The sequence below is a fragment of the Lutra lutra genome, chromosome 9 (genome assembly GCF_902655055.1).
Source record: "Lutra lutra chromosome 9, mLutLut1.2, whole genome shotgun sequence".
Classification (NCBI taxonomy): Eukaryota; Metazoa; Chordata; class Mammalia; order Carnivora; family Mustelidae; genus Lutra; species Lutra lutra.
The window spans coordinates 121964126-121988475 of record NC_062286.1 but is presented as its reverse complement, the minus strand read 5'-3'; the positions used below and the strand labels follow the sequence as shown (position 1 = coordinate 121988475).

General features: G+C 38.9%; 1 protein-coding gene across 1 annotated transcript in view; it reads left to right on the top strand.

Moving 5' to 3' along the window:
• SAMHD1 (SAM and HD domain containing deoxynucleoside triphosphate triphosphohydrolase 1) overlaps nucleotides 1-24350 on the top strand; it is a 58386-nt gene that overhangs the window by 20689 nt on the left and 13347 nt on the right. Inside the window, exons 4-11 of the mRNA XM_047744764.1 lie at nucleotides 1303-1463; nucleotides 3552-3667; nucleotides 5568-5638; nucleotides 13124-13279; nucleotides 15906-16006; nucleotides 16180-16288; nucleotides 17317-17408; nucleotides 18454-18569. Of these exons, the coding sequence (XP_047600720.1) occupies nucleotides 1303-1463; nucleotides 3552-3667; nucleotides 5568-5638; nucleotides 13124-13279; nucleotides 15906-16006; nucleotides 16180-16288; nucleotides 17317-17408; nucleotides 18454-18569 (922 nt within the window). The remainder of the gene's footprint in view (nucleotides 1-1302; nucleotides 1464-3551; nucleotides 3668-5567; nucleotides 5639-13123; nucleotides 13280-15905; nucleotides 16007-16179; nucleotides 16289-17316; nucleotides 17409-18453; nucleotides 18570-24350) is intronic.

Genomic DNA, 24350 nt, shown 5'->3' with positions numbered 1-24350 from the left:
AGGCAGAGAGACAGGAAGAGAGAGAGAGAGGAGGAAGCAGGCTCCATGCTGAGCAGAGAACCCAATGTGGGGCTCAATCCCAGAACCCTGGGATCATGACCTGAGCCGAAGGCAGAGGCTTTAACCCACTGAACCACCCAGGAACCCCTCTTTTTTTTTTTTTAAGATTTTATTTATTTATGACAGATATAGCAAGAAAGGTAATACAAGCACAGGGGAGCTGGAGACAGAGAAGCAGGCTCCCTGCTGACTGGGGAGCCCGATATATGGCTCGATCCAAGGACCCTGGGATCATGACCTGGGCCAAAGGCAGATGCTTAACAACTGAGCCACCTAGGTGCCCCACAGAGAGAGAGAGAGAGAACCTTTTTTTTTTTTTAAGATTTTTATTTATTTATTTGACAGACAGAGATCATAAGTAGGCAGAGAGGCAGGCAGAGAGAGGAGGAAGCAGGCTCCCCGCTGAGCAGAGATCCCGATTCGGGGGCTCGATCCCAGTACCCTGGGATCATGACCTGAGCTGAAGGCAGAGGCTTTAACCCACTGAGCCACCCAGGCCCCCACCCCCGAGAGAGAGAATCTTAAGCATACTCTGTGCTGAGTATGAGTACACAGCCTGACATAGAGCTCCATCTCACTACCCTGAGATCATGACTGAGCCAAAACCAAGATTCAGTTACTTAACCAATGGAGCCACCCAGGTGCCCCAAGAAGTATCTTTATTTAGAGAATATAGAGAGGCATTAAATCTTGACCCATGTTTAACCTTGTTTAAACTTAGAGTAACAAATAATTGTAAAATTTATTTTTACTAAATAAAAGTATTTCTGAGTAATATTAAGTATACAGATTTTATTTTCCTGCCTCAGATTTCTTATGTATATGATAGGAAGCTTTCTTTCTTCCTCTCTTCCTCCCTCTCTCCCTAATAGGTAGTATATAGATACATTTAGGGGAGAAAATATACACATTGCCTATGGCAATATGGCTTTTATGATCTGAATGAGTGTGTTAAACTTGAATACAAGACTAACTTATTAAAGGCTAATCAAATCAAAATGAAAAGATTGAAATCCTAATCTTTCTATTATTAGAATCCATTAAGAAGAAGTAAAATATACCCTGATCTAATATACTTGATCTGTCTGGTAGTAGTAAGGTAATAATATTAGTTGCCTGTAGTCAAGTTCTTACTTGAGAACAATTGAATAGCTTTGTGCACTGTAGGTAGGAATGGTTGCACAAAAATTTTAGTTGGACTTACATGTTGTTACTTATATTAATTTAAACATAATTTTCTAGGTAATTAATGATCCTATCCATGGCCACATTGAACTCCACCCTCTCCTCATCCGAATCATTGACACACCTCAATTTCAGCGGCTTCGATATATCAAACAGTTGGGAGGCAGTTACTACATTTTTCCAGGTGCTTCGCACAATCGATTTGAGCACAGTCTAGGGTAAGAAGGAAGTTAATGGGGAATTTACAGTGATTAAGCACCTTCCTTATCGCATGAAATGACTGTCTCATCTCATCTTCTAGAGAATAAATAGTTTTACAAAATGGTAATAACACCCATATTTTGTTGATAAGAAAATTGAGGCTTTGATTTACCTTGCTATATTCTGTTTATTTTATGTATTTTTATAAGCCATTTCAGATCTTTACTGGAAAGATAATCAAACTGTCTATTGACAGGTCATTTGGATGATGTATTTGTGTTGAAATATTTAAAACCCAACAGGGTCGGTTACTGATATGACTAACTTTATAAGTTTGATTATTTAACTTTCCTGTTTAGTCTTGTATAGAATTGCCTTTGAAAGCAGATGATTTTCTTCACCTATCAGGAAATTTGTAGATCAGAAAAATATTTACAGGCTTAGAGACGGTGACACCTCTGTTACATACAACTAAGTTGAGAATTTGGTCTGCTTTTCCATTGTAAAATCTGGAGCCTGGAGAACATGGACTCCGCTGGGAAGAACTGGACAGTTCTAGGTTTCGTGAAGTATTCACACCGTTTTACTTCGGTTTTTTTGGTTTTAAAGTGTTTTTTGTCTTTTGTGGGTTTTTTTTTTTTAGGTGTTTTTAATAGCAAGAACACAAGTGTCTACCCAAATGTGCATTCATTCATCAACACATATTTATTGAAAACTCACTAGGCCCTACCAAACCAACAAGGTAGCAATTGTCTCTAACTTTGTGGAGTTCAGAGTTAAAGGGAAAAAGAAAGATACTGTATTCTCAGGAATTACTTTCAGGGGGAAAATGTTAAAAGTGCATTTAGCATTTGTCAGCCCTTTATCTTCATTCTATGTTGTAAACATTAAAAAGCCAGAAGTCCTGCTTCTTTGAAAAAAAATTTTTTTGTGTGATAAAATACACAATATAAAATTTACCATCTAAACCATTTTTTAAAAGATTTTATTTATTTATTTGACAGACAGAGATCGCAAGTAGGCAGAGAGGCAGGCAGAGAGAGAGGAGGAAGCAGGCTCCCTGCTGAGCAGAGAGCCCGATGCGGGACTCGATCCCAGGACCCTGGGATCATGACCCGAGCTGAAGGCAGAGGCTTCAACCACTGAGCCACCCAGGTGCCCCCATCTAAACCATTTTTAAGTATACAGTTCAGTAGTGTTAAATATATCTCTATTATTCTTCAGCTGAACTCCAGAACCTTTTCATTTTGCAAAACTGAAACTCTATATATCCATTAAATAACAATTCCCCATTCTCCTCTCCTTCTAGCCCCCAGTCATCACCATTCTACATTCTGTTTCTGTGAATTTAACTACTCTAGGTACCTCATATAAGTAATGTCCTACAGTATTTGTCTTTTTGTGACTGGCTCCATTCACTTAGCATAATTTTCTCAAAGTTCACCTATGCTGGAGCATGTGTGAGAATTTCTTTCCTTTTTAAGATGATAATACTCAGTTACATACTTATACCATATTTTGTTTATCCCTTTATTTGTGAGTGGACACTCAGGTTGCTTCCACCTCTGGTTATTGTGATTAGTGTTGCTATGAACATGGGTGTGCATATATCTCTTTGAGACCCTGCTTTCAGTGTTTTGGCTACATACTGCTAGATCATATGTTAATTCTATTTTTAATTCTTTGAGCAGCCGCCATATTGTTTTTCATAGTGGCTGCGCCATTATACATTCCCAACAATAGTGTATAAGAGTTCTAATTTCTCCTTGTCCTAGCCAACATTTGTTATTTTGTTTTTGGGGGGTCTGATTTGGTTTGGTTTTATAATAGCCTTTCTAATGCATGTGAGGGTGGTATCTCATTGTGGTTTTGATGTTGCATTTCCCTAGTGATTATTGATTGTGAGCCAAGAGATCCTGCTTTGGGGATTCTGTTTGTGTTCTTCTGCTTAGTACTGAAACAGACTACTTGACTACTCTGTTAACTTGTTGTAGAGATACATTAGAACATTTGAGAAACATGTTAAATTTCTTGAGGTCTAATAGTATCATCTTTCAAACGGAAGAGTGACTTTATGTTGCTTTTTTGTTTTGCTTACTCTGCAGTGTAGGGTATCTAGCAGGATGTCTGGTTCGTGCACTGCGGGAGAAACAACCAGAGCTGCAGATAAGTGAACGGGATGTGCTCTGTGTTCAGATTGCTGGCCTTTGTCATGATCTCGGTATGCTGTGCAAAGAATGAAAGCTGTTCACGTAATTTGAAATTTAAAAATCCAATTAACCAAAATATACATGAAAATTGTGTTTTAATTTTACAGTTAACATTAATCTAAATGTGCCATTGCTTCTTTCTGGAATGATTCATAACCCTAAAGCATTGCTACTTTTTGTTGTTGTTGTTGTAGTCTTTCAATGTATTTCTCACATTACACATCTTTGCTACAAGTTATATGAAAGGACTTTCTGATAGTGAGATTTTTTTGACTACTGTGTTTAGGAGGCTGTATTATCTTTGTTTTATTCTCCTTGTGAAAAAATTGCCATTATCTTTCAGTTATTTTATCAAATCCATTCTTCTCATACCTAGAATACATAATCTGCGCTAGCAGATTTTTTTTTTTTTTTTAAGATTCTATTTATTTATTTGACAGGAGAGATCACAAGTAGGCAGAGAGGCAGGCAGAGGGAGAGGGGGAAGCAGGCTCCCCACTGTGCAGAGAACCCGATGCTGGGCTCGATGCTGGGCTCCGTCCCTGGGATCATGACCTGAGTTGAAGGCAGAGGCTTTAACCCACTGAGCCACCCAGGCGCCCCTGTGCTATCGGATTAACAACAGATTTAGAGAACTGCTTTTCTTCCCTGACCCAGGCGAGGTCTTGGACCACTTAAATCCAAGTAGAAGAGTATCATCCTTCTTTGACAAAGAAAGAGAAAAGAGATTGTCCTCTTTTTGTCCTCCTATAGGAGTTTTTACCCCCTTATCTTTGTAATTTATTCCTACCCTATTGGAGGAGCCTAAGAGTTTATGTGTGCCCTCAGGGCAGAGAAAAGGAGGTCTCAGTCTTTCAAACAGTGGGATTCTTAAAGGGGTAGGGCACTCTCTTTGGCTTGGAGATTTCAGTAGACCAGTATCACTCCTAGATGATAAATTTAACAGATCTAGGTATTTTGAGAGGATGTCATTGGGAAAAGTTTGCCAGTCCCTAGGACTCTGAGCACTGCATTCATGAGGCTTTTTATAGACTGTGATTTTCAGAAAGGCCCTGGCCTGGTCCAGGTAGAGTCCTTCTTCAGCCAAGTAACCCATTTCAGAAATTCTGATAATTACAGAGGTGTGTGTCAACAGAGTTTCATATTATTAAATGAGTGGAATATTAAAAATCACTTATAAATAAGGTGAACTAGTGAGCTGAGCTCTACTTTTGGTTGCCCACATCAGCAGTAAAAATCTGAGTGTGTATATTTCTATAAAATATATGAAGTACATTATAAAATTTACATGAAAAGAGATCCCTTTTAAAAGGATGAGAGTAGAAAAATAAAGTTATATTATTTTCTTTTTGGACCTCAGTGGATTGTCTTAAAATGGCTATTCTTTTTTTTTTTTTTAAGATTTTACTTATTTATTTGACAGAGAGAGATCACAAGTAGGTAGAGAGGCAGGTAGAGAGAGAGGGGGAAGCAGGCTCCCTGCCAAGCAGAGAGCCAGATGCGGGACTTGATCCCAGGACCCTGAGATCATGACCGGAGGCAAAGGCAGAGGCTTAACCCACTGAGCCACCCAGGCACCCTTAAAATGGCTATTCTAATATATTCAATCTGAAGATGCCAGTTTTTTCCTTACCATTCATTTAAGTTACACAAAAACTATCCTTTCCTCAGAATTATGTAAGCTCTGATGACTCAAAGACCCTTCCATGGACAGCTTACTTTCCTATGTGGTTTTATTTCCTGTTCTCTTGTTTTAGAAAATAGGAAGGGAGGATTTGTTTGTTGTATTTTCTGATGTACTTATAGATTTCCGTTGGTTTTCAAGTTAAGCTTAAAAGATTAAAAAAATAGATTCATCTTTTGCCACCTTAAAAACAGTTTCCTTGTTCTAAGACTGCTTTTGTTTTTAAGGTCATGGGCCATTTTCACATATGTTTGATGGAAGATTTATTCCACTTGCTCGCCCAGATGTGAAATGGACGGTACGTAGTCCTATATTCAAGCAACCACTGCTGTGTGATAGTATACTTCCCCATTACAGTATACTAATATATATTTCATTTGATCTCCCAATAGTCTTTAAGGAAAGAATCATTACCTACATTTTTTTTAAAAGATCTTATTTATCTATTTGACACAGAGAGAGAGAGATCACAAGGAGGCAGAGAGGCAGGCAGAGAGAGAGGAGGAAGCAGGCTCCCCGCTGAACAGAGAGCCTGTTGTGGGGCTTGATCCCAGGACCCTGAGATCACGACCCAAGCCAAAGTCAGAGGCTAAACCCACTGAGCCACCCAGGCACCTCCATTATCTACATTTTTATAAGTGTAAAGGAACTTGAAGCTCACAAAGGTGTATTGATATACAAAACAATCACAAAGCTTGGGGCACCTGGTTGCTACTCAGTTAAGTGAACAACTCTTGGTTTCCACTCAGATCATTATCTCTTGGTGGTGAGATTTCGCCCCACTTTGCTGAGGGAGGAGTCTATTTCCTCTCCTTTTGCCTCTTCCCCTGGCTCACACGCTCTCTCTCTTTGTCTCTCTCTCTCAAATAAATAAATAAATCTTTTTTTTTTTTAATCACAAAGCTTTTAAATGGTAGAGCCAGCACTAGAAAACCAGGTTTTCTAGCTGCTAATTTTTAAAAAAAATTTATTTATTTATTTGACAGAGAGAGAGATCACCAGTAGGCAGAGAGGCAGGCAAAGAGAGTATGGGAAGCAGGCTCCCAGCTGAGCAGCGAGCCTGATGCTGGGCTCGATCCCAGGACCCTGAGATCATGACCTGAGCTGAAGGCAGAGGCTCAACCCACTGAGCCACCCAGGAGCCCCTAGCTGCTAATTTTTTAAAAAAGATTTTATTTTTTTATATGAGAGAGACACAAACAGACCACAAGTGGGGTGGAGGTGCAGAGGGACAGGAAGAAGTGGACTCCCTGCTGAGCAGGAAACTCGGGGTTCAGTCCCAGGACCCCAAGATCACGACCTGACCCAAAGGCTGATGCTTAACTGCCTGAGCCACCCAGTTGTCCCTCTAGGTGCTAATTTTTTAATTTTTTTTTTTTTTATTATTTTTTTATGTGACAGAGAGAGAGATCACAAGCAGGCAGAGAGGCAGGCAGAGAGAGAGAGGGGGAAGCAGGCTCCCCGCTGAGCAGAGAGCCCGATGTGGGGCTCGATCCCAGGACCCTGAGATCATGACCCGAGCCGAAGGCAGTGGCTTAACCCACTGAGCCACCCAGGCGCCCCTCTAGGTGCTAATTTAATGCTCTTACTGTTCTATCACACTGTTGAAAAAATTAAAAGGCCAGCTCCTTTTTAACTTACTTTTTCTTTATCATGAAATAGCCAATACCAGGCAAGTTTCATCATTTATATTAACTATCATTTATATTAACTATTTTATAATTAAGGATATGCAGACCCATGTCTTTGGAATCAGTTTTTGAAAAGTGAAGTTAAGCTGGCTTCCATTTTTTGCCACATTATATTTCTGGAACCTGGAGTAGAAAAGGATATTAGTATGTGCTGAATGGTTGGTTCTTCCATGTCAACCTCTATTTTCTTTCTTTTTAAAAAATATTTTACTTTTCAAGGGGCGCCTGGGTGGCTCAGTGGGTTAAAGCCTCTGCCTTCAGCTCGGGTCATGATCCCAGGGTCCTGGGATCGAGCCCCGCATCGGGCTCTCTGCTCAGCGGGGAGCCTGCTTCTTCCTCTCTCTCTCTCTGCCTGCCTCTCCACCTACTTGTGATATCTCTCTGTGTCAAATAAATAAATAAATAAAATTTAAAAAAAATTTTTACTTTTCTTAAGTAACAGCTACACCCAATGTGGGGCTTGAACTCTTGATCCCAAGATCAAGAGTCACATGCTTCACCAACTGGGCCAACCAGGTGCCCCTATTTTTTTTCTTTTAAAGAAAGAAAAAAACTATATTCACATACAGTAAGTTGTACTGATCTTAAGTGTACAGTTCAATAAAATTTTTTAAAGTTTGTTTGTTTATTTTAAGACATCTCTACACCTAACATGGGGCTCAAACTCATAACCCCAAGATCAAGAGTCGCATACTCCACTGACTGAGCCAGTCCGAGACCCTGGTTCATGAATTTGGGCGGTTGTATACATCCAGGTAACCACTACCCAAGTCAAGATATGGAATGTCTTCATCTTCTTGGGAAATTCTCTTATGCCTTTCTAAGTCAATGCCCGCCTCTCCCTCCTCTGGATTTTTATAAACATAGCTTAGCTTTGCCTGTTCTTAGATTTAATATTAGTAGAATCATTTCACAGATACTCTCTTGTGTCTTGCTTTTATTCATACACAACATGATGATTGTGAGTTTCCTTCATGTTGCGTGCATCACCTCTTAATCCCTGGCTTATTGCTGAGTTAACTGTTCCGTTGTATGGGTAAGTTGTGATTGGGTTATCCTTTTCCCCTTTGATAGAATTTGGGTTGTTTTCACTTTTTGACAATTACAAATGAGGTTGCTATACACATCACTGTACATGATTTTCATGGAAAATGTCTTCATTTATTTTAGGTAAAATGCCTACAAGTACCAGATCATAAAGTAGATGCATGTTTGCTTTGTAAGAAACTCCTCGACCTCTCCCATACTGTACCCTGTTATGCTCTGTCAGGAGTGTGGGAGATTTCCTGTTCCGTAGCCTCATTAACATTTGGTTTTTTATTTTTATTATTTTTTTTTTTTAAAGATTTTATTTATTTATTTGAAACAGAGAGAGAGATCACAAGTATGCAGAGAGGCAGGCATAGAGAGAGAGAGGAGAAAGCAGGCTCCCCGCTGAGCAGAGAGCCCGATGCGGGCCTCGATCCCAGGACCCTGAGACCATGACCTGAGCCGAAGGCAGAGGCTTAACCCACTGAGCCACCCAGGCGCCCAACATTTGGTTTTTTAGATTTGCCTAATAAGTGTCAGTGGTGTTTTGTGGGGTTTAGGTGGGGGTTTTTGGTTTTTTGTTTTTTGTTTTTAATTGACATTCTTTGATATACATTGAATACCATTTCCTGTAGTTATTTTTTTTAAAGATTTTATTTATTTATTTGAGAGAGAGAGACAGATAGTGACAGATAACTAGAGAGAGCACAAATGGGGAGGAGAGGGAGAAGCAGGCTCCCTCTGAGCAAGGAGCCTGATGTGGGGCTCAATCCCAGACTTCTGAGATCGTGACCTGAGCTGAAGGCAGACATTTAACCAACTGAGTCACCCAGGTGCCCCTGTGCTTTATTGATATATCTTTCATGAAGAGTTCTTTCAACATTAGCCCATTTAAAAATATGATTGTTTGCCTTTTAATTGTTGATTTGAGTAATTATATATGTATATGATTTAACTATATATATAAAATAGTGTATGTAGTGTGTGTGTGTGTGTGTGTGTGTGTGTGTGTGTGTGTATGTGTGTGTATAATAGTTATATAAATTGTGAAGATTTTTCTCATGTCTGGAACTTGCCAATTCATTTTTTCTAACGGTGCCTTTTGAGAAACAAATTTTAAATTCTGATGAAGTATTCTAGTTCTTCAACTAAGATGGGTAGTTTCTCTGTAGTTTTGCTGCCTTGGGACTTCATGCTACAGGCCATGAAAGAACTGGCATGTTGCCCAAGGCTTTTTTCTTCCAAGTGTTAACTTCCTTCTCACATCTGTTCACTTTTGGTCACTGTCCAGTACCTGTAGGAGATTGTCCAGACTTAATAGTTGTTTTCTTCAGCAAGACTGATCTAAATAGGATCTATTCAGCCATTTGCAAGTCTTTGTATTTATTTTTTAAAGTAGGCACCACACCCAACATGGGGCTTGAACTCAGAACCCTGAGATCAAGGCACCCTGATTTCCAAGTCTTCATTTTTTAAAGACTTTGTATTTTTCTCTCTGTCTCTCTTTCTGTCAAATAAAAAATAAAATCTTAAACAACAACAACAAAAAGAGTAAAAATAAATAAATAGGGGTGTTTGGATGGCATAGTCAGTTAGGGTCTGACTCTTGGTTTCAGCTCAGACCCTGATTTTCCGGGTCATGGAATCAAGACCAATGTGGGGCTCCTTGCTTGGCACTGAGTCTGCTTGAGATTCTCTTTCCTTCTGCCTCTCCCACTTGTACTCTGTCTCTGAAATAAATAAGTACATCTTAAAAAAAAAAAAATTGGCCTTTACGGCTGCCTGGGTGGCTGGCTCAGTCACTAGAGTATGCAGCTCTTGATCTCAATGGTTTTGAGTTCAAGCCCCACATTGGGTGTGAAGATTATGTAAATAAATAAACTTTAAAAAATTAAAGTTAAAAATATTTTGGCTTTTCACTTTAGGATTCTATTTATTTTTATGGGTTTTTTTTTTTTAAGATTTATTTATTTTGAGAGAGAGAGAGGAGGGAGGGCCAGAGAGAGAGAGAGTCCCCAAGCAGACCCCTTTACTGAGAGCAGATTCCATGACCCAGAAGATCATGACCAAAGTTAAAATCAAGAGTCAGAAGTCTACCTGACTGAGCCACCTAGGCATCCCTATTTATTTATTTTTGTTCTTTTATTTTTATATTTATTCTTTTAAAGATTTATTTATTTATTTGAGGGAGAGAGAGCACAGGAGCAGGGGAGGGGCAGAGGGAAAGACAGAATCCCAAACAGACTCCACACTGAGTGGGGAGCCCAACATGGGGCTCAGTCCCATGATCCCAAGATCACCCCCCAAGCTGAAATCATGAGTCAGACACACAACCACTGACTCACCCAGGTGCCCCATTCCACACTTTCTTAATTACTATTACTTTATCATAAGTCTTGATAGTTGGTAGGATCATTGTTCACACCCTGTTCTTTTATTGAATATCTTTGGCCCTTTTCTCTTGTATTATAAATTTTATAATTTTCTCCATAAAGACTTTATACATCTTTTGTTATATTTACTCCTGAGTTGTTTATAATTTTCCTTGCTCTTGTCCATACTATCTTTGGGGGACTTAAATTTTTCTGTAATATATACATTTTTGGGGGGTACCTGGCTGGCTCAGTCAGTGGAGCATGGGACTCTTGATCTCTGGCTTATGAGTTTGAGCCCCATATGGGGTGTAGAGATTACGTAATAAAAATCTTTTCTGAACCATTTCAAAGTAAGTTGTACACAAACCCCTTCATTCCTAATACTTCAGTGGGTATTTCCTAAAAACAAGAACACTCTTTTACATAACCCTGGTACAAGTACCAAAATCAGGAAATTAATATTGGTGCTATACTATTATCTAATTTTTTTTTTAAAGATTTTATTTATTTGTCAGAGAGAGAGGGAGAGAGAGCGAGTGCAGGCAGACAGAATGGCAGGCAGAGGCAGAGGGAGAAGCAGGCTCCCTGCTGAGCAAGGAGCCCGATGCGGGACTCGATCCCAGGACTTGGGATCGTGACCTGAGCCGAAGGCAGCTGCTTAACCAACTGAGCCACCCAGGCGTCCCCTATTATCTAATTTTTAAAGATTTTTATTTATTTATTTGACAGAGAGAAATCACAAGTAAGCAGAGAGGCAGGCAGAGAGAGAGGAGGAAGCAGGCTCCCTGCTGAGCAGAAAGCCCGATGCGGGGCTTGAACCCAGGACCTGGGATCATGACCTGAGCCGAAGGCAGCGGCTTAACCCACTGAGCCACCCAGGCGCCCCACTATTATCTAATTTTTACTTCCTTTCAAATTGCACCAATTGTTCATATAGAAAAGGAGGAAGAAAACTTTTTTCCCCCTCCCTGGTCCATACATACTACTTAGTTGTGATTTCTTTTTACTCTCCTTTTGATCTGGAATAAGTCTTCAGTCTTTATCTTTTACAACCTTGTTATTTTTGAAGAGTATAGTTGAGTTGTTTCTGGAATGTCCCTCATTTTGTCTGATGTTTGCAGTTTTCTGAGGCATACTGTCAGAGTATGTATTTTCAGTAGAATGTCACATTATATCTTCTTAGTATTTCACATCAGAGGCACATAAAATCTGTTTAGCACATTGCTGGTGATACTAACTTTGATCATTTCATTAAGGCAATGTTTACCAGATTTCTCCACTATAAACTTTAACTGTTTGTTCTCTTTATAATTAATATGCATCTTATTCACTTTTTAAAAAATAGTTATAGGTCCACCCAGGTGTTTTGTTTTCATACTGAATCAGTTTTTGGTAAGACCTGTGATGGCACCAATGTCTTCAGGGGATCATTTGATCTTTACAGTTATGAGTGAGTGAACAGAGACAGAGGAATAGAAAGAGGCTAGTTCAAGATTCCCATGTAGATGTTGACCTCAGAGCTCCAAAACACTTTGGTTTTTACTGGCAAGTTTGCAGTTACCACGTTTTGCCACTAGATGGAAGTGCTGACAGAATTTGTAACTTGATGTTTCAAGGTTGGTGAAACAATAGAGCTGATTTTTTTTTTTTTGAAAAAAAAATTTTTTTTAAAGATTTTATTTATTTATATGTCATAGAGAGAAAGATCACAAGTAGGCAGAGAGGCAGGCAGAGAGAGAGGGGGAAGCAAGCTCCCTGCCGAGCAGAGAGCCCGATGCGGGGCTTGATACTAGGACCCTAAGATCATGACCTGAGCCGAAGGCAGAAGCTTAATCCACTGAGCCACCCAGGCACCCCTTTTTTGAAATTTTTAATTTTATTTTAAGTAGGTTTCACACCCCATGTTGGGGTTGAACTCACAACCCAAGATTGAGATTGCTCCACCAATTCAGCCAGCCAGGCCCCTCAACTGAACTGAATTTTATAGTGATGCTCATTCAAACAGGATTCTACTGTGTGACTGGGTAATATTCTTCTGTATCATATCTGTGCAGTACTTCTGTGCTGTAAATGATTATATCTCATTAAATATATTTATTACTTTTTTTTTTTAAAGATTTTATTTATTTGACAGAGTGAGAGAGAGAGAGCAAGTGCACAAACAGGGAAGCAGCAGGCAGGCAGGCAGAGGGAGAAGCAGGCTCTTCATTGGTCAAGGAGCCTGAAGAGGGGCTCCATCCCAGGACCCTGGGATCATGACCTCAGCCGAAGGCAGATACTTAATTGACTGAGCCACCCAGGTGCCCCGTATTAAATATATTTATGAAATAATAATGAACATGATATGTAAAATGTTTATAAGCTAGTAAAATACAGACAAATTTGACAGGTTTTTAAAAATATCTGCAAGGGGTGCCTGGGTGCTCAGCTGGTTAGGCATCTGACTCTTGCTCTCAGCTCAGGTCTGGATCTCAGGATCATGAGTTAAAGCCCTGCATTGAGCTCCCTGCTGGGTGTGTAGCCTACTTTAAAAAGAAAATATCTGCAAGACAGTAGTCGAAAGCTAGATAATTAACATGCAGTAGAAATTTATCTTTGAATTATCTCGAATCAAGAATAATTTGGATTTTCTGGGGTCCCTAATGCACTGGAGTCTATAACAGACCATATTGTGTTGACTTTTCTTAGCATGAACAGGGCTCAGTGATGATGTTTGAGCACCTCGTTAATTCTAATGGACTCAAAGCAGCCATGAAATACTACGGTCTTGTCCCTGAAGAAGACATTTGCTTTATCAAGGAACAAATTGTAGGACCACTTGAATCACCAATCAAAGATTCTTCGGTAAGTTTTTGTACCACTTAATTTGAATTGACTGTTTCCCATCTAGTCTTTCCTAGTTTCCTTCAGAGCTATTTGAAAAGAGATATTTAGAGGGGAGGGGGGTGGGGTTATGGACATTGGGGAGGGTATGTACTATGTTGAGTGCTGTGAAGTATATAAACCTGGCGATTCACAGACCTGTACCCCTGGGGATAAAAATACATTATATGTTTATAAAAAAATTAAAAAATTTAATTTAAAAAAAAGAAAGAAAAGAGATATTTGGCTATTTTAGGGAGACTAAGTGATAAAATACATTATATGTTTCTACTCTTTAATACAAAAAAATGAAAGGCTTATCTATTTTTTTTTAAATCTCTTAACTGAGATCTTTAGAAGTTACCCCTCCCCAAGTTAAAATACATGTGTAACTATTTTTTGGTGAATATATATGCAGTATTCTATATAGGAGCCAGAGGTAATGTTTGGAAAATGTAGAGGTATGTGTCTTGTTTCTCCATTAAAATTAACATGTTTGAGTGCTGGGGGGAAAGATGGGAGGGAATGGGAAGTGGGGGGAGGAAAGGATAAGAGGAGGCAGAGCTCAGAAAAGGAAATTTAAAAAGAAGAGAAAAAAATAAAATTATTAAAAAAATAGCATCTTGGGCGCCTGGGTGGCTCAGTGGGTTAAAGCCTCTGCCTTCGGATCAGATCATGATCCCAGGGTCTCTCAGTGGAAGCCTGCTTCCCCCTCTCTCTCTGCCTGCCTCTCTGCCTATTTGTGATCTCTGTCTGTCAAATAAATAAAATCTTAAAAAAAAAATCGCATCTGAAATATTTAGATATATGAGGAGCTAGAAAAAAAGTTGAATAGTTCAAAGGAAAGTTTAGGTTTTTTGTTTGTTTGTTTGTTTTAATTAAAAAGAAGCTGAGGGGCACCTGGGTGGCTTGTTTTTTGTTTTTTTTTTTTTGTGTGTGTGTTCGTTTTTGCTGTTGTTGTTTTTAAAGATTTTATCCATTTATTTGACAGGGAGACAGTGAAAGAGGGAACACAAGCAGGGGGAGTAGGAGAGAGAGAAGCAAGCTTCCCACCAAGCAGGGAGCCTGATGTGGGGCTCGATCCCAGGACCCTGGGATCATGACCTGAGCCGAAGGCAGACACTTAACAACTGGGTGGCTTGGTTGATTAAGTGGCCAACTCTTGGTTTAGGCTCAGGTCATGATCTCAGGGTCATGGGACTGAGCCCCAGGTCAGACTCTGCACTGGGCATGGAGCCTACTTGGGATTCTGTCTCTCCTTCTCCATCTGCCCCTCCCCCTTTAGATAGAGAGATAGAGAGATAGATAAATGGGGCACCTGGGTGGCCCAGTTGGTTAAGCATCTGCCTTCTGCCCAGGTCATGATCCCAGGGTTCTGGGATCAAGCGTCCTGCTCAGCAGGGAGTCTGCTTCTTCCTCTTCCCCTCCTCCTGCTCATGCTTGCTCTCTCTCTCAAATAAATAAATAAAATACCTTTAAAAATAAATAATAAAAAAGAAGTTGAAAAATAATTTTCCCTCTGAGTTTAAGTTTTTTTCAGTGAGTATATACAAATCTATTTGTAAAATGTAAGGTGAAGAGCTGGATTTTGAAGCAAATATTCTATTCCCAAAATATGGGAGCTTCAAAAATCCTTTTTTAAAAAAGATTTTATTTATTTGATAGAGAGAGAGAGCACATAAGCAGGAGGAGCTGCAGAGGGAGCGGGAATAGCAGTCTCCGTGCTGAGCAGGGAGCATGATGTGGGGGCTCGTGGGGCTGAATCATTTCATTTAGCCTTGATGTGTAACTACTTTGATAATACTATTTTCATGCATGAATTTAAGCATTAGCATATGAGGGACATTCTTACCAGTTTATAATTAAATTTTATATTTTAAAGAAACTTTCAAGCTAAGAAAAGAAGAAAGATGTTGGTTATCAGAAATGCAATGAGGGGCACCTGGGTGGCTCAGTGGGTTAAAGCTTCTGCCTTCGGCTCAGGTCATGATCCCAGAGTCCTGGGATCGAGCCCCGCATCGGGCTCTCTGCTCCTTGGGGAGCCTGCTTCCTCCTCTCTCACTGCCTGCCTCTCTGCCTACTTGTGATCTCTGTCTGTCAAATAAGTAAATAAAAATCTTAAAAATAAATAAATAAATAAATGCAATGAGTTAGGATCCTTTCAATGGCACAAGGTTTAATATTAATAGGATATCACATACCTTAGCATTTCTTTTTTTTTTTTTTAAGATTTTATTTATTTATTTGACAGAGAGAGATCACAAGTAGACAAAGAGGCAGGCGGAGAGGGAGAGAGGGAAGCAGGCTCCCTACTGAGCAAAGAGCCCGATGCGGGACTCGATCCCAGGACCCTGAGATCATGACCTGAGCCGAAGGCAGTGGCCTAACCCACTGAGCCACCCAGGCGCCCCTACCTTAGCATTTCTTTTCCTTTTTCTACTAGTTTAGGAATTAAGTGGAAGAAGGAAAAAGTAGAACCTTCTAAGTTATCTCACATTCCCATTAAAGTATCTGTTTATAATTTTTAGGTTAACACAGTTGCTTTGCTTTGCTTGTAAATAGATATGGTTCGTATCCTAAAACCACGGTGAGTTTTCTTGTCTTCTAGTGGCCATATAAAGGGCGTCCTAAAGAGAAAAGCTTCCTTTATGAGATAGTGGCCAATAAAAGAACTGGCATCGATGTGGACAAATGGGATTATTTTGCCAGGTACGCACTGAACATTTCAGAAAAATTGGCTAAAATCCTTATATCACTTAAATATATTTTATTTTTATTTAAATAAATAAAAAAATGAAATCCTTGGGTACATTTAATGTTAATATTTAAGGTACAGTTTCCTCATTGAAGAATTTCATCTCTCTGCTTTGGAATCTTTCCAGGGACTGCCATCATCTTGGATTCCAAAATAATTTTGACTACAAGCGCTTTATTAAATTTGCCCGTGTCTGTGAAGTAGAGAATGGGAAGCGTATTTGTCCTAGAGATAAGGTGAGCTATGTCAAAGGAACAATAAAGAAGGTGTTGTTCCTAGTTCGAGGTCTAGAAGTAATCATTCAATAATTTGGGAAAATCACAACCTGGTAAATTATCAATCTTTTTACTTTACGCTTAGCACTTATAAGTATCATAAAGTTCTTTTCATTTTCTGCATTGTTAAAAAATAACAAAATTACAACAGACATTTATTGAGTGTTGTGCTACGCACTGTTTTAAATGCTTTAGGTGGATTAACTCAGTCCTCACAACCCTATAAAATAGATACTATTCTTATGCCACTTAACAGGTGAGCAAGTTGAAGCACAGAGAAGACATAGAGTTAATAAATGGCAGAACTAGAATTTCAGCCCAGGAAGTTTGACTCAAGTCTCATCCTTAACCGTAGTTAGTGATCTATATTAATGTTTCATAATAGGTAAAATAATAAATCATTAGGTCCTTGCTAGATTAGAGTCATGTAACTAAAGAGTAGTATGGCATTATACTACAGAAAGTCTTTCTTTGGGATACCTGGGTGGCTCAGATGGTTAAGTGTCTGCCTTCGGCTCAGGTAATGATCCCACAGTCCTAGAATCGACTCCCTTGCTCAGCGGGGAGCCTGCTTCTCCCTCTGCCTGCTTTCCCTCTGCTTCCGCATTCTCTCACTCTGTCAAATACATAAAATCTTTAAAAAAAAAAAAAAAAGAAAAAGAAAAAGTCTTTCTTTTGAGAATAAAGAATATAAGAAGAATGATGCCTAATTTCTAGACTTGTTGAGATTAAAAAACATACTGAAGCCTAAAACATCCTGCTACAGAGTTAAAGCAATAGATTTTGTTACTAAGAAGAAACGTTGCAAACCAAGAAATGTTTTACTCTCCTGTTTTTTAATGGGTTCAGGAATTTTAATGAGGTAGCTCCTGTGCATAGCTTTCTTGTCTGTCTGTCACCATCCCTTTTCCTTGTCCTGTGTACTTGTCTACTAACAAGGGTAACAGAACCTGATCCTGCATTAATATTTATTTTATGTTTTCCTGCAGGAGGTTGGGAATCTATATGACATGTTCCATATTCGCAACTCTTTGCACCGCAGAGCTTATCAACACAAAATTGGCAACATCATTGATACAATGTAAGAAATTCAACTGTTATTTCCCTATAAAATTTTTTGTGATGCTTTGTTAGATCATTCTTGGGTCAAGTTGAGCTTTCTAGGTGAATTCAAGCAAATTTTAAGTGAACTTTAAGTGAATAAATGTGAAATGGTTCCCTTAATACAACAAAAACTAGCAAAAAGTAAACTTGGAGGAAAAAGAGGAGAATGAATAAAGGGGATAGATGTAGTGTGGAAGAGTTGGGTTCAGCAAGACATGAAGGGGCAATGGCTCAGACCTCCCCAGAGGCAGTTGCTTATGTGCCAGACATTAGGATCAAGGTGGGAGATAAGACATGAATAATTGACACTCTGAAACTAATGACAAACATTAATTTTGAATTAAGATTAATGTCTATCCTCACCGTGTCGGTTATTTATCAAAATTAGTAGAAAATAGCAAAACCAATAGGAATTTCACTTCTTCTCCCCGACCCAGTGAGAACCATAGCAGAAAAGTTCAGCCAGGTAGATAAAAGTAGAGCCATACATCTCTGTGAGACTCACAGACCCATGAAGAGTTCTCGAAAGTAGAGTGTGAGTTAATTCCATGTCTCTGAAATAGTTTTAACTTGACATGAGCAGACTAGTTAGAATACATTCACCCATTTGTATGGGGTTGTTCCTTTGATGAGAAGTTTTTGTTTGTTTTTAATTCAGAGAGTCAGAGACATCTAGGTGCAAAGCCTGGTACTACTTCTTCCTAACTTGGTTAAATGAAAATTACTTCATATCTGCCTCTGTAAAATTGAGGCTGATTATGTCTATCTTGTTGGAAAGATTAAATAAGATAATGTTATCTAGAGCGCAACATTATGCTGGGTCACAGTAAACATGGTAGCCCACAAATCACCATAGGCTTATTTATGCATTTATGTAGGATCCAAAAACAGTTGTCTTTAGAACATCATGTCTCAGGATTTTACTTCTTTGAAGTAGAAAGATTTCTTTAACTTCAAGCGTGAGCATTAAGCAAATACTCAAATTTTCTCATAAACATAAATTTTTATGCAATGATCTTTAGGATTACAAGTGCTTTCCTCAAAGCAGACCCCTACATGGAGATTACAGGTGCTGAAGGAAAAAAGTATCACATCTCTACAGCAATTGATGACATGGAAGCCTTCACAAAGCTAACAGGTAAGAACCAGTAGGTAATATAGGTGGTCCATCTCAGATAAAGTGCAAGCTGAGTGGGTTATTTTCTAAACATTCCAATATCTTTAGCTTCTCAAGTGATTATATGCTTTTGGAATCGAGTTTTATCTCGATTCCAAAATTGAGAAGCGATTTTAACCATATAACCTTGATAAAGTTGTTTAACCTCTCTGACCCTTAGTTTCCTCATCTATAAAATGGGAGTATTGTTATCTCACATACAGTTTTGTTGTAGTATTTAAATGAGGTATAACACCTAGTATATAGTACTTGGCATGTAAGTACTCAATATTTACTATTATTTAACTTAACAATACAGCTGGACTAATAGCAGATTTGCCCTTTTAACATTATTTTTGTTGTAAAACACAGGGAACCAGGAATATTTTGCCGCACTTCAGCAGAAATGAAACCTGCAGCTTAGGGTGGGAAGTGGGAGGTGAAGGAGTTGCAGCTGGTTCTTTCATGTGGGGAAGTACAGACTGAGCAATAAAGATGAGCAAACCAAAAGGAGTAGACTAAAAAGTTTGTACCAGTTGCATATCACAAAACTGACTCTGTTTAAAAAGTTAGAACGCAGTCACATAGCTCGTAGAATCACTGGAAAGGCTGGAGAGTCTTAAAATGAGCAGAAGCAACTCAAGCTCGGTGGCCTAAGACAGCCAAAATCCCTTTCCATGGGCTTTCTGTGTGATACTACTGCTGTTCTGTCACCTTTTTTTTTTTTTAAGATTTTATTTATTTGACAGAGATCACAAGTAGGCAGAGAGGCAGACAGTGAGAGAAGAAGGGAAGCAGGCTCCCTGCTGAGCAGAGAGCCCAATGGGGAGCTTGATCCCAGGACCCTGGGATCATGACCTGAGCTAAAGGCAAGGCTTTAACCCACTGAGCCACCCAGGTGCCCCTGTTCCGTCACTATTTGATTCTTGTCTGCAGCGCACTGCTAGAATGAGACCCACACCCGTTACTCTGAAACTGTCTTTGAAGAACCAGTGTTCTTCCTTTCCAACCATTCGCAGATTAGATACTTTTATAGAACAGTAAAAATGAATTACCAGTGAAATGAAATGGGGGGGGCAGTATGTACAAAATACAAACCCAAGTCATTTAGTTTGACAGACTTAACATATATTTCAGTAAATATAATCAAGAGAAACAAAATTTAAATTAAAGAGTTATATGGGGGCGCCTGGGTGGCTCAGTGGGTTAAAGCCTCTGCCTTCGGCTCAGGTCATGATCTCAGAGTCCTGGAATCGAGCCCCACATCGGGCTCTATGCTCAGCAGGGAGCCTGCTTCCTCCTCTCTCTCTGCCTGCCTCTCTGCCTACTTGTAATCTCTGTCTGTCAAATAAATAAATAAAATCTTTAAAAAAAAAAGAATTATATGTATTATTCTTTAAAAATATGCATGTAGGTAATACAGAGTCCCTATTATACTTGTAACTTTTTAGTCATTTTCCAATCATAAGTAAATAAAAAATTAGAAGTGAAATAGTGATTCCTCATATTAACTATCTTTGTGCACACTCAGAACATCGTGTACATTAGTGTTTAAGGTTTATAATGTAACGAGTGATTTTCCTTCTTAATTAATCTAAATTAGATTGATGAAACAGCCACTCTCAAGGGGTAATGTGTATCTAAATTGTTTCTGTGGGGTTTTTTTTAAGATTTTTAAAAATTTATATATATATATATATATATATATATACACACACACACACATACATATAAACACACACACACACACACATATATATATATATTTTATTTATTTATTTATTTGAGAGAGATCACACACAAGCAGGATGTGTTTTGTTCTAATAACATCATGGTAGATATTAACCTCCCATTGTGCTGATAGGAATGAAAGTTGAGGTTATATAACAGTCTGAGCAAGCTGGAGCTATTTTAAACTGTGGTTCATAATGAAGCAGGTGATGCCATATTTAAAAAGTCATCTTTTTTTTAATGTGCTGTTTGGATTTTTTTTTTAAGATTTTATTCATTTATTTGACAGAGAGGGACAAAGTGAGAAAGGGAACAGAAGTAGGGGGAGTGGGAGAGGGAGAAGCAGGCTTCCCATGGAACAGAGAGCCTGATGTGGGGCTTGATCCCAGGACCCCGGGATGATGACCTGAGCCGAAGGCAGATGCTTAACAATGGAGCCACCCAGGTGCCCCCCCCTTTTTTTTTTAAGATTTTTATTTATTTATTTGACAGAGATCACAAGTAGGCAGAGAGGCAGGTGCGGGGAGGGGGGAAGCAGGCTCCCTGCTGAGCAGAGAGCCCAATGCAGGCCTTGATCCCAGGACCCTGAGATCATGACCTGAGCTGAAGGCAGAGGCTTTAACCCACTGAGCTACCCAGGTACCCTAAAAGTCATCTTAAAAAAAAAAAAGTCATCTTCAGTCTTCATCAGAAGCCAATCTAACAATTTATCCTGTAACATTATATTACGTTTCTACTATGTCTTGGTGAAAAGAAATGAATTGGGGATTTTATGCACTTCTGGGTTAACTGAAAGACCATAAAGTATACAGTTTAATGTGATCTTACCACATGATTATACATAGTTGTCACTCTCTGTGAAGGTTCTCTAATGCCCAAACTCGCTTTTACCCTCTTCAGTGAGATGAGTCCACTGATTATGCTCTTGGATATTGTGTTAATGTCAAAAATGCCAGACAGAATATTAGGTCACATTTTTGTGCTTTATTGGCCAGAATATGGGAGAACAAGCACATGGACTTTGCAGCTGTCATCATTTGAGACAAGGATAATTTTATCTCTCTTACATACTATTCAGAGCCATCCTATAATCCTCATTGGCCTTAGCTACATGACCTGGAAGGAATAGGACCATGTGAGCCTTCATTACCTTTGTTGCTTTTCTAAAAGTCAATTTACTTTATCCAAAAGTTTCCAGTTCTTGGAGCACCTGGGTTGCTCAGTCGGTTAAGTGTCTGCCTTCAGCTCAGGTCATGATCCCAGGGTCCTAGATCGAGTCCCACCTTGGGCTCTCTGCTCAGCGGAGAGCCTACTTCTCCCTCTCCCACTGCCTGCTGCTCTGCCTGCTTGTGCTCACTATCTCTCTCTCAAATAAATAAATAATCTTTAAAATAAGATAAAATAAAAGTTTCCAGTTCTTGTTTTATTTTTTAAGATTTTTCCCACTTACTGGGAAGTGTTGAAGACATACAACAGTGTTGAAAGAATTTTACAGTGAACACTTGTACATTCACCCCCTAAATTCTAGCATTTACTGAACTTGCTTTATTACTTATGCAAGTTACCATCCATCTGTCCATCTTATTAATCCATCTTACTTCTGATGCATTGTGAAGTTTTTTTTTTTATTTTTAAAAAGAGTTATTTATTTCTTTTTAGGGAGAGAGAGAGCATGTACAAGCACACATGAGGGGAGTGGAGATCTTCAGCAAACTCCCTGTTGGGTGCAGAGCCTAACATGGGGCTTGATCCCAGGACCCTGAGATCTGACTTGAGCTGAAACCAAGAGTCAGACGCTCAACCAACTGAGCTGCCCAGGTGCCCCAATTTTGATGTATTTTAAAGTAAATTGCATGGGGCACCTGGGTGGCTCAGTCTAGCAGCTGCCTTCAGCTCAGGTCATGACCCCACAGACCTGGGATCAAGTCCTGTATCAGACTCCCTGCTGCACGGGAAGCCTTCTCCCTTTCCCTCTGCCTGCCACTCCCTGTGCTTGTGATTTCTCTCCCTGTCAAATAAATAAAATCTTAAAAAAAAAAAATTGCAGATATCACTACACTTTACCTTAACTCCCTTGGCATGCAGATTAACTAAAGTTCAACAATTATTTATAGATTTTTTTTTCTTCTGATGTAAAATTCACATGCAATTTGTACAAGGTACAAATCTTACATTTGCTAGTGTTTTGGCAAATGCAAGATACAGAACATTATCTTCTCCTTAGAAAGTTCCCTCATGCTTCTTCCCAGTTAGGGAACCCAGGCGCCCCAGCACATCACTCTTGATTTTAGGGCTTTGAGTTTGAGCCCCACATTGGGTGCAGAGATTACTTAAAAAAAAAAAAATAAAGTGAGATCCTGTGATGGGGGAAGCATTCCATTAATTCACCTGGGAATAGGGTTGCTAAAGGCATGGATTAGAAAAGTGCAGTTTTATTATGTTAAAGTAAAATTGCTGTTTTTCAAACTGTGTATGTAATAATATGTAAAGAAATAATGAAAACTATAGATGGAAAGATGTCTTATAAAAAGCATCACTGAGAGGATGAGGAATGTGTTAACCATAGATCGATTGGGGAGGAATGTATACACATCAGTGAGGTGAATGACAGGCTGTTAATATTTTATTTTGCCAAGAAAAAGCATCTTTAGTAAAATTCATTTTGCAAAATGCAATAATTGAGTCAGTCAGGGATTACCAGTTAATGTTAAACCATTGGTTGAAACCTTATAGGGATAATCATACAGTCTCAGAATATTACCCTGTGGATTATTTGTTAATTACAAAAGGAAAAGTACATTTATAATAGAGAAAGCTGGGATTATTGCCTTAGCCAGCTGACGGAATTTAACAACCAATAATGGTAGCATCTCATTATGTGATTCCTATTGCATTGACCCAGGCACATCCCTTATATAGTGTTCTTGACAAGAGTGTTTAACCTAAATCTAATGGTAAAGAAACAGATAAATTCAAAGTGTGGGATATTGCCCAAAATGAGTGTCTGAACTTTTCTAAAATGTCAACATCATGAAACAAGTCAGAGGAATTATTCTAGTTCTAGATTAAAGGAGACTAAAGAGTATGACAACTAATGTCATCCATAATGCTTGATTGGTTTCTCTATCCAGCAACATAAATCCATAGATTGCATTATTTTAACAATTAAGCAAATTCAAATATAGACTGTTATGTTAGTTATTTTTATATCAGTCTGTAATTTTTTGGCGCTTGATAGTGGTTATGTAGGACAATGTTCTTGTTCTTGGGAGATGCATGCAGAGGCATTTAGGAGTGAAGGGTCTTGATGTCTGTAATCTTCAAATATTTCATCAAAAATTTGAATGTGCAAAAAAATTGTGTGTACACATACACAGCACATGCATATGTAGAAAAATGTTAACAGTTGATGAGTTTAGGCAAAAGGTAATTTATTTTGAAATTTTTCAAAGTAAAAAGTTGGAGGAATAAAAGAAAGGAAAAAGAACTAACTTCTGGGGCTCCTGGCTGACTCAGTAGGGCATGAGACTCTTGATCTCAGGGTTGTAAGTTTGAACCCCACATTAGGTGTAGAGATTACTTAAAATTTTTTTTTTTTTTTTTTTTTTTTTTTTTTTAGAGAGAGTGCAAGTGGAGGGGGAGAGGCAGAGGGAGAGAAGCAGACTCACTGGTTAGCGAAGAGCCCGATGACACTGGGCTCTATCCCATGATCCTGAGGATCATTATCTGAGCTGAAACTAAGAGTTGGAGTCAGATGTATAACTGACTGAGCCACCCATGCACCCCAAAAATAAAATCTTAAAAAATAAAATAGAATCTTTTTTTTTAAAGATTTTATTTATTTATTTGACAGACAGAGATCACAAGTAGGCAGAGAGGGGGAGCAGAGAGAGAGAGGGAATCAGGCTCCCTGCCAAGCAGAGAGCCCCATGCGGGACTCGATCCCAAGACCTTGGGATCATGATCCAAGCCGAAGGTAGACTTTAACCCACTGAGCCACCCATGTGCCCCTAAAATATAATCTTAAAAGAA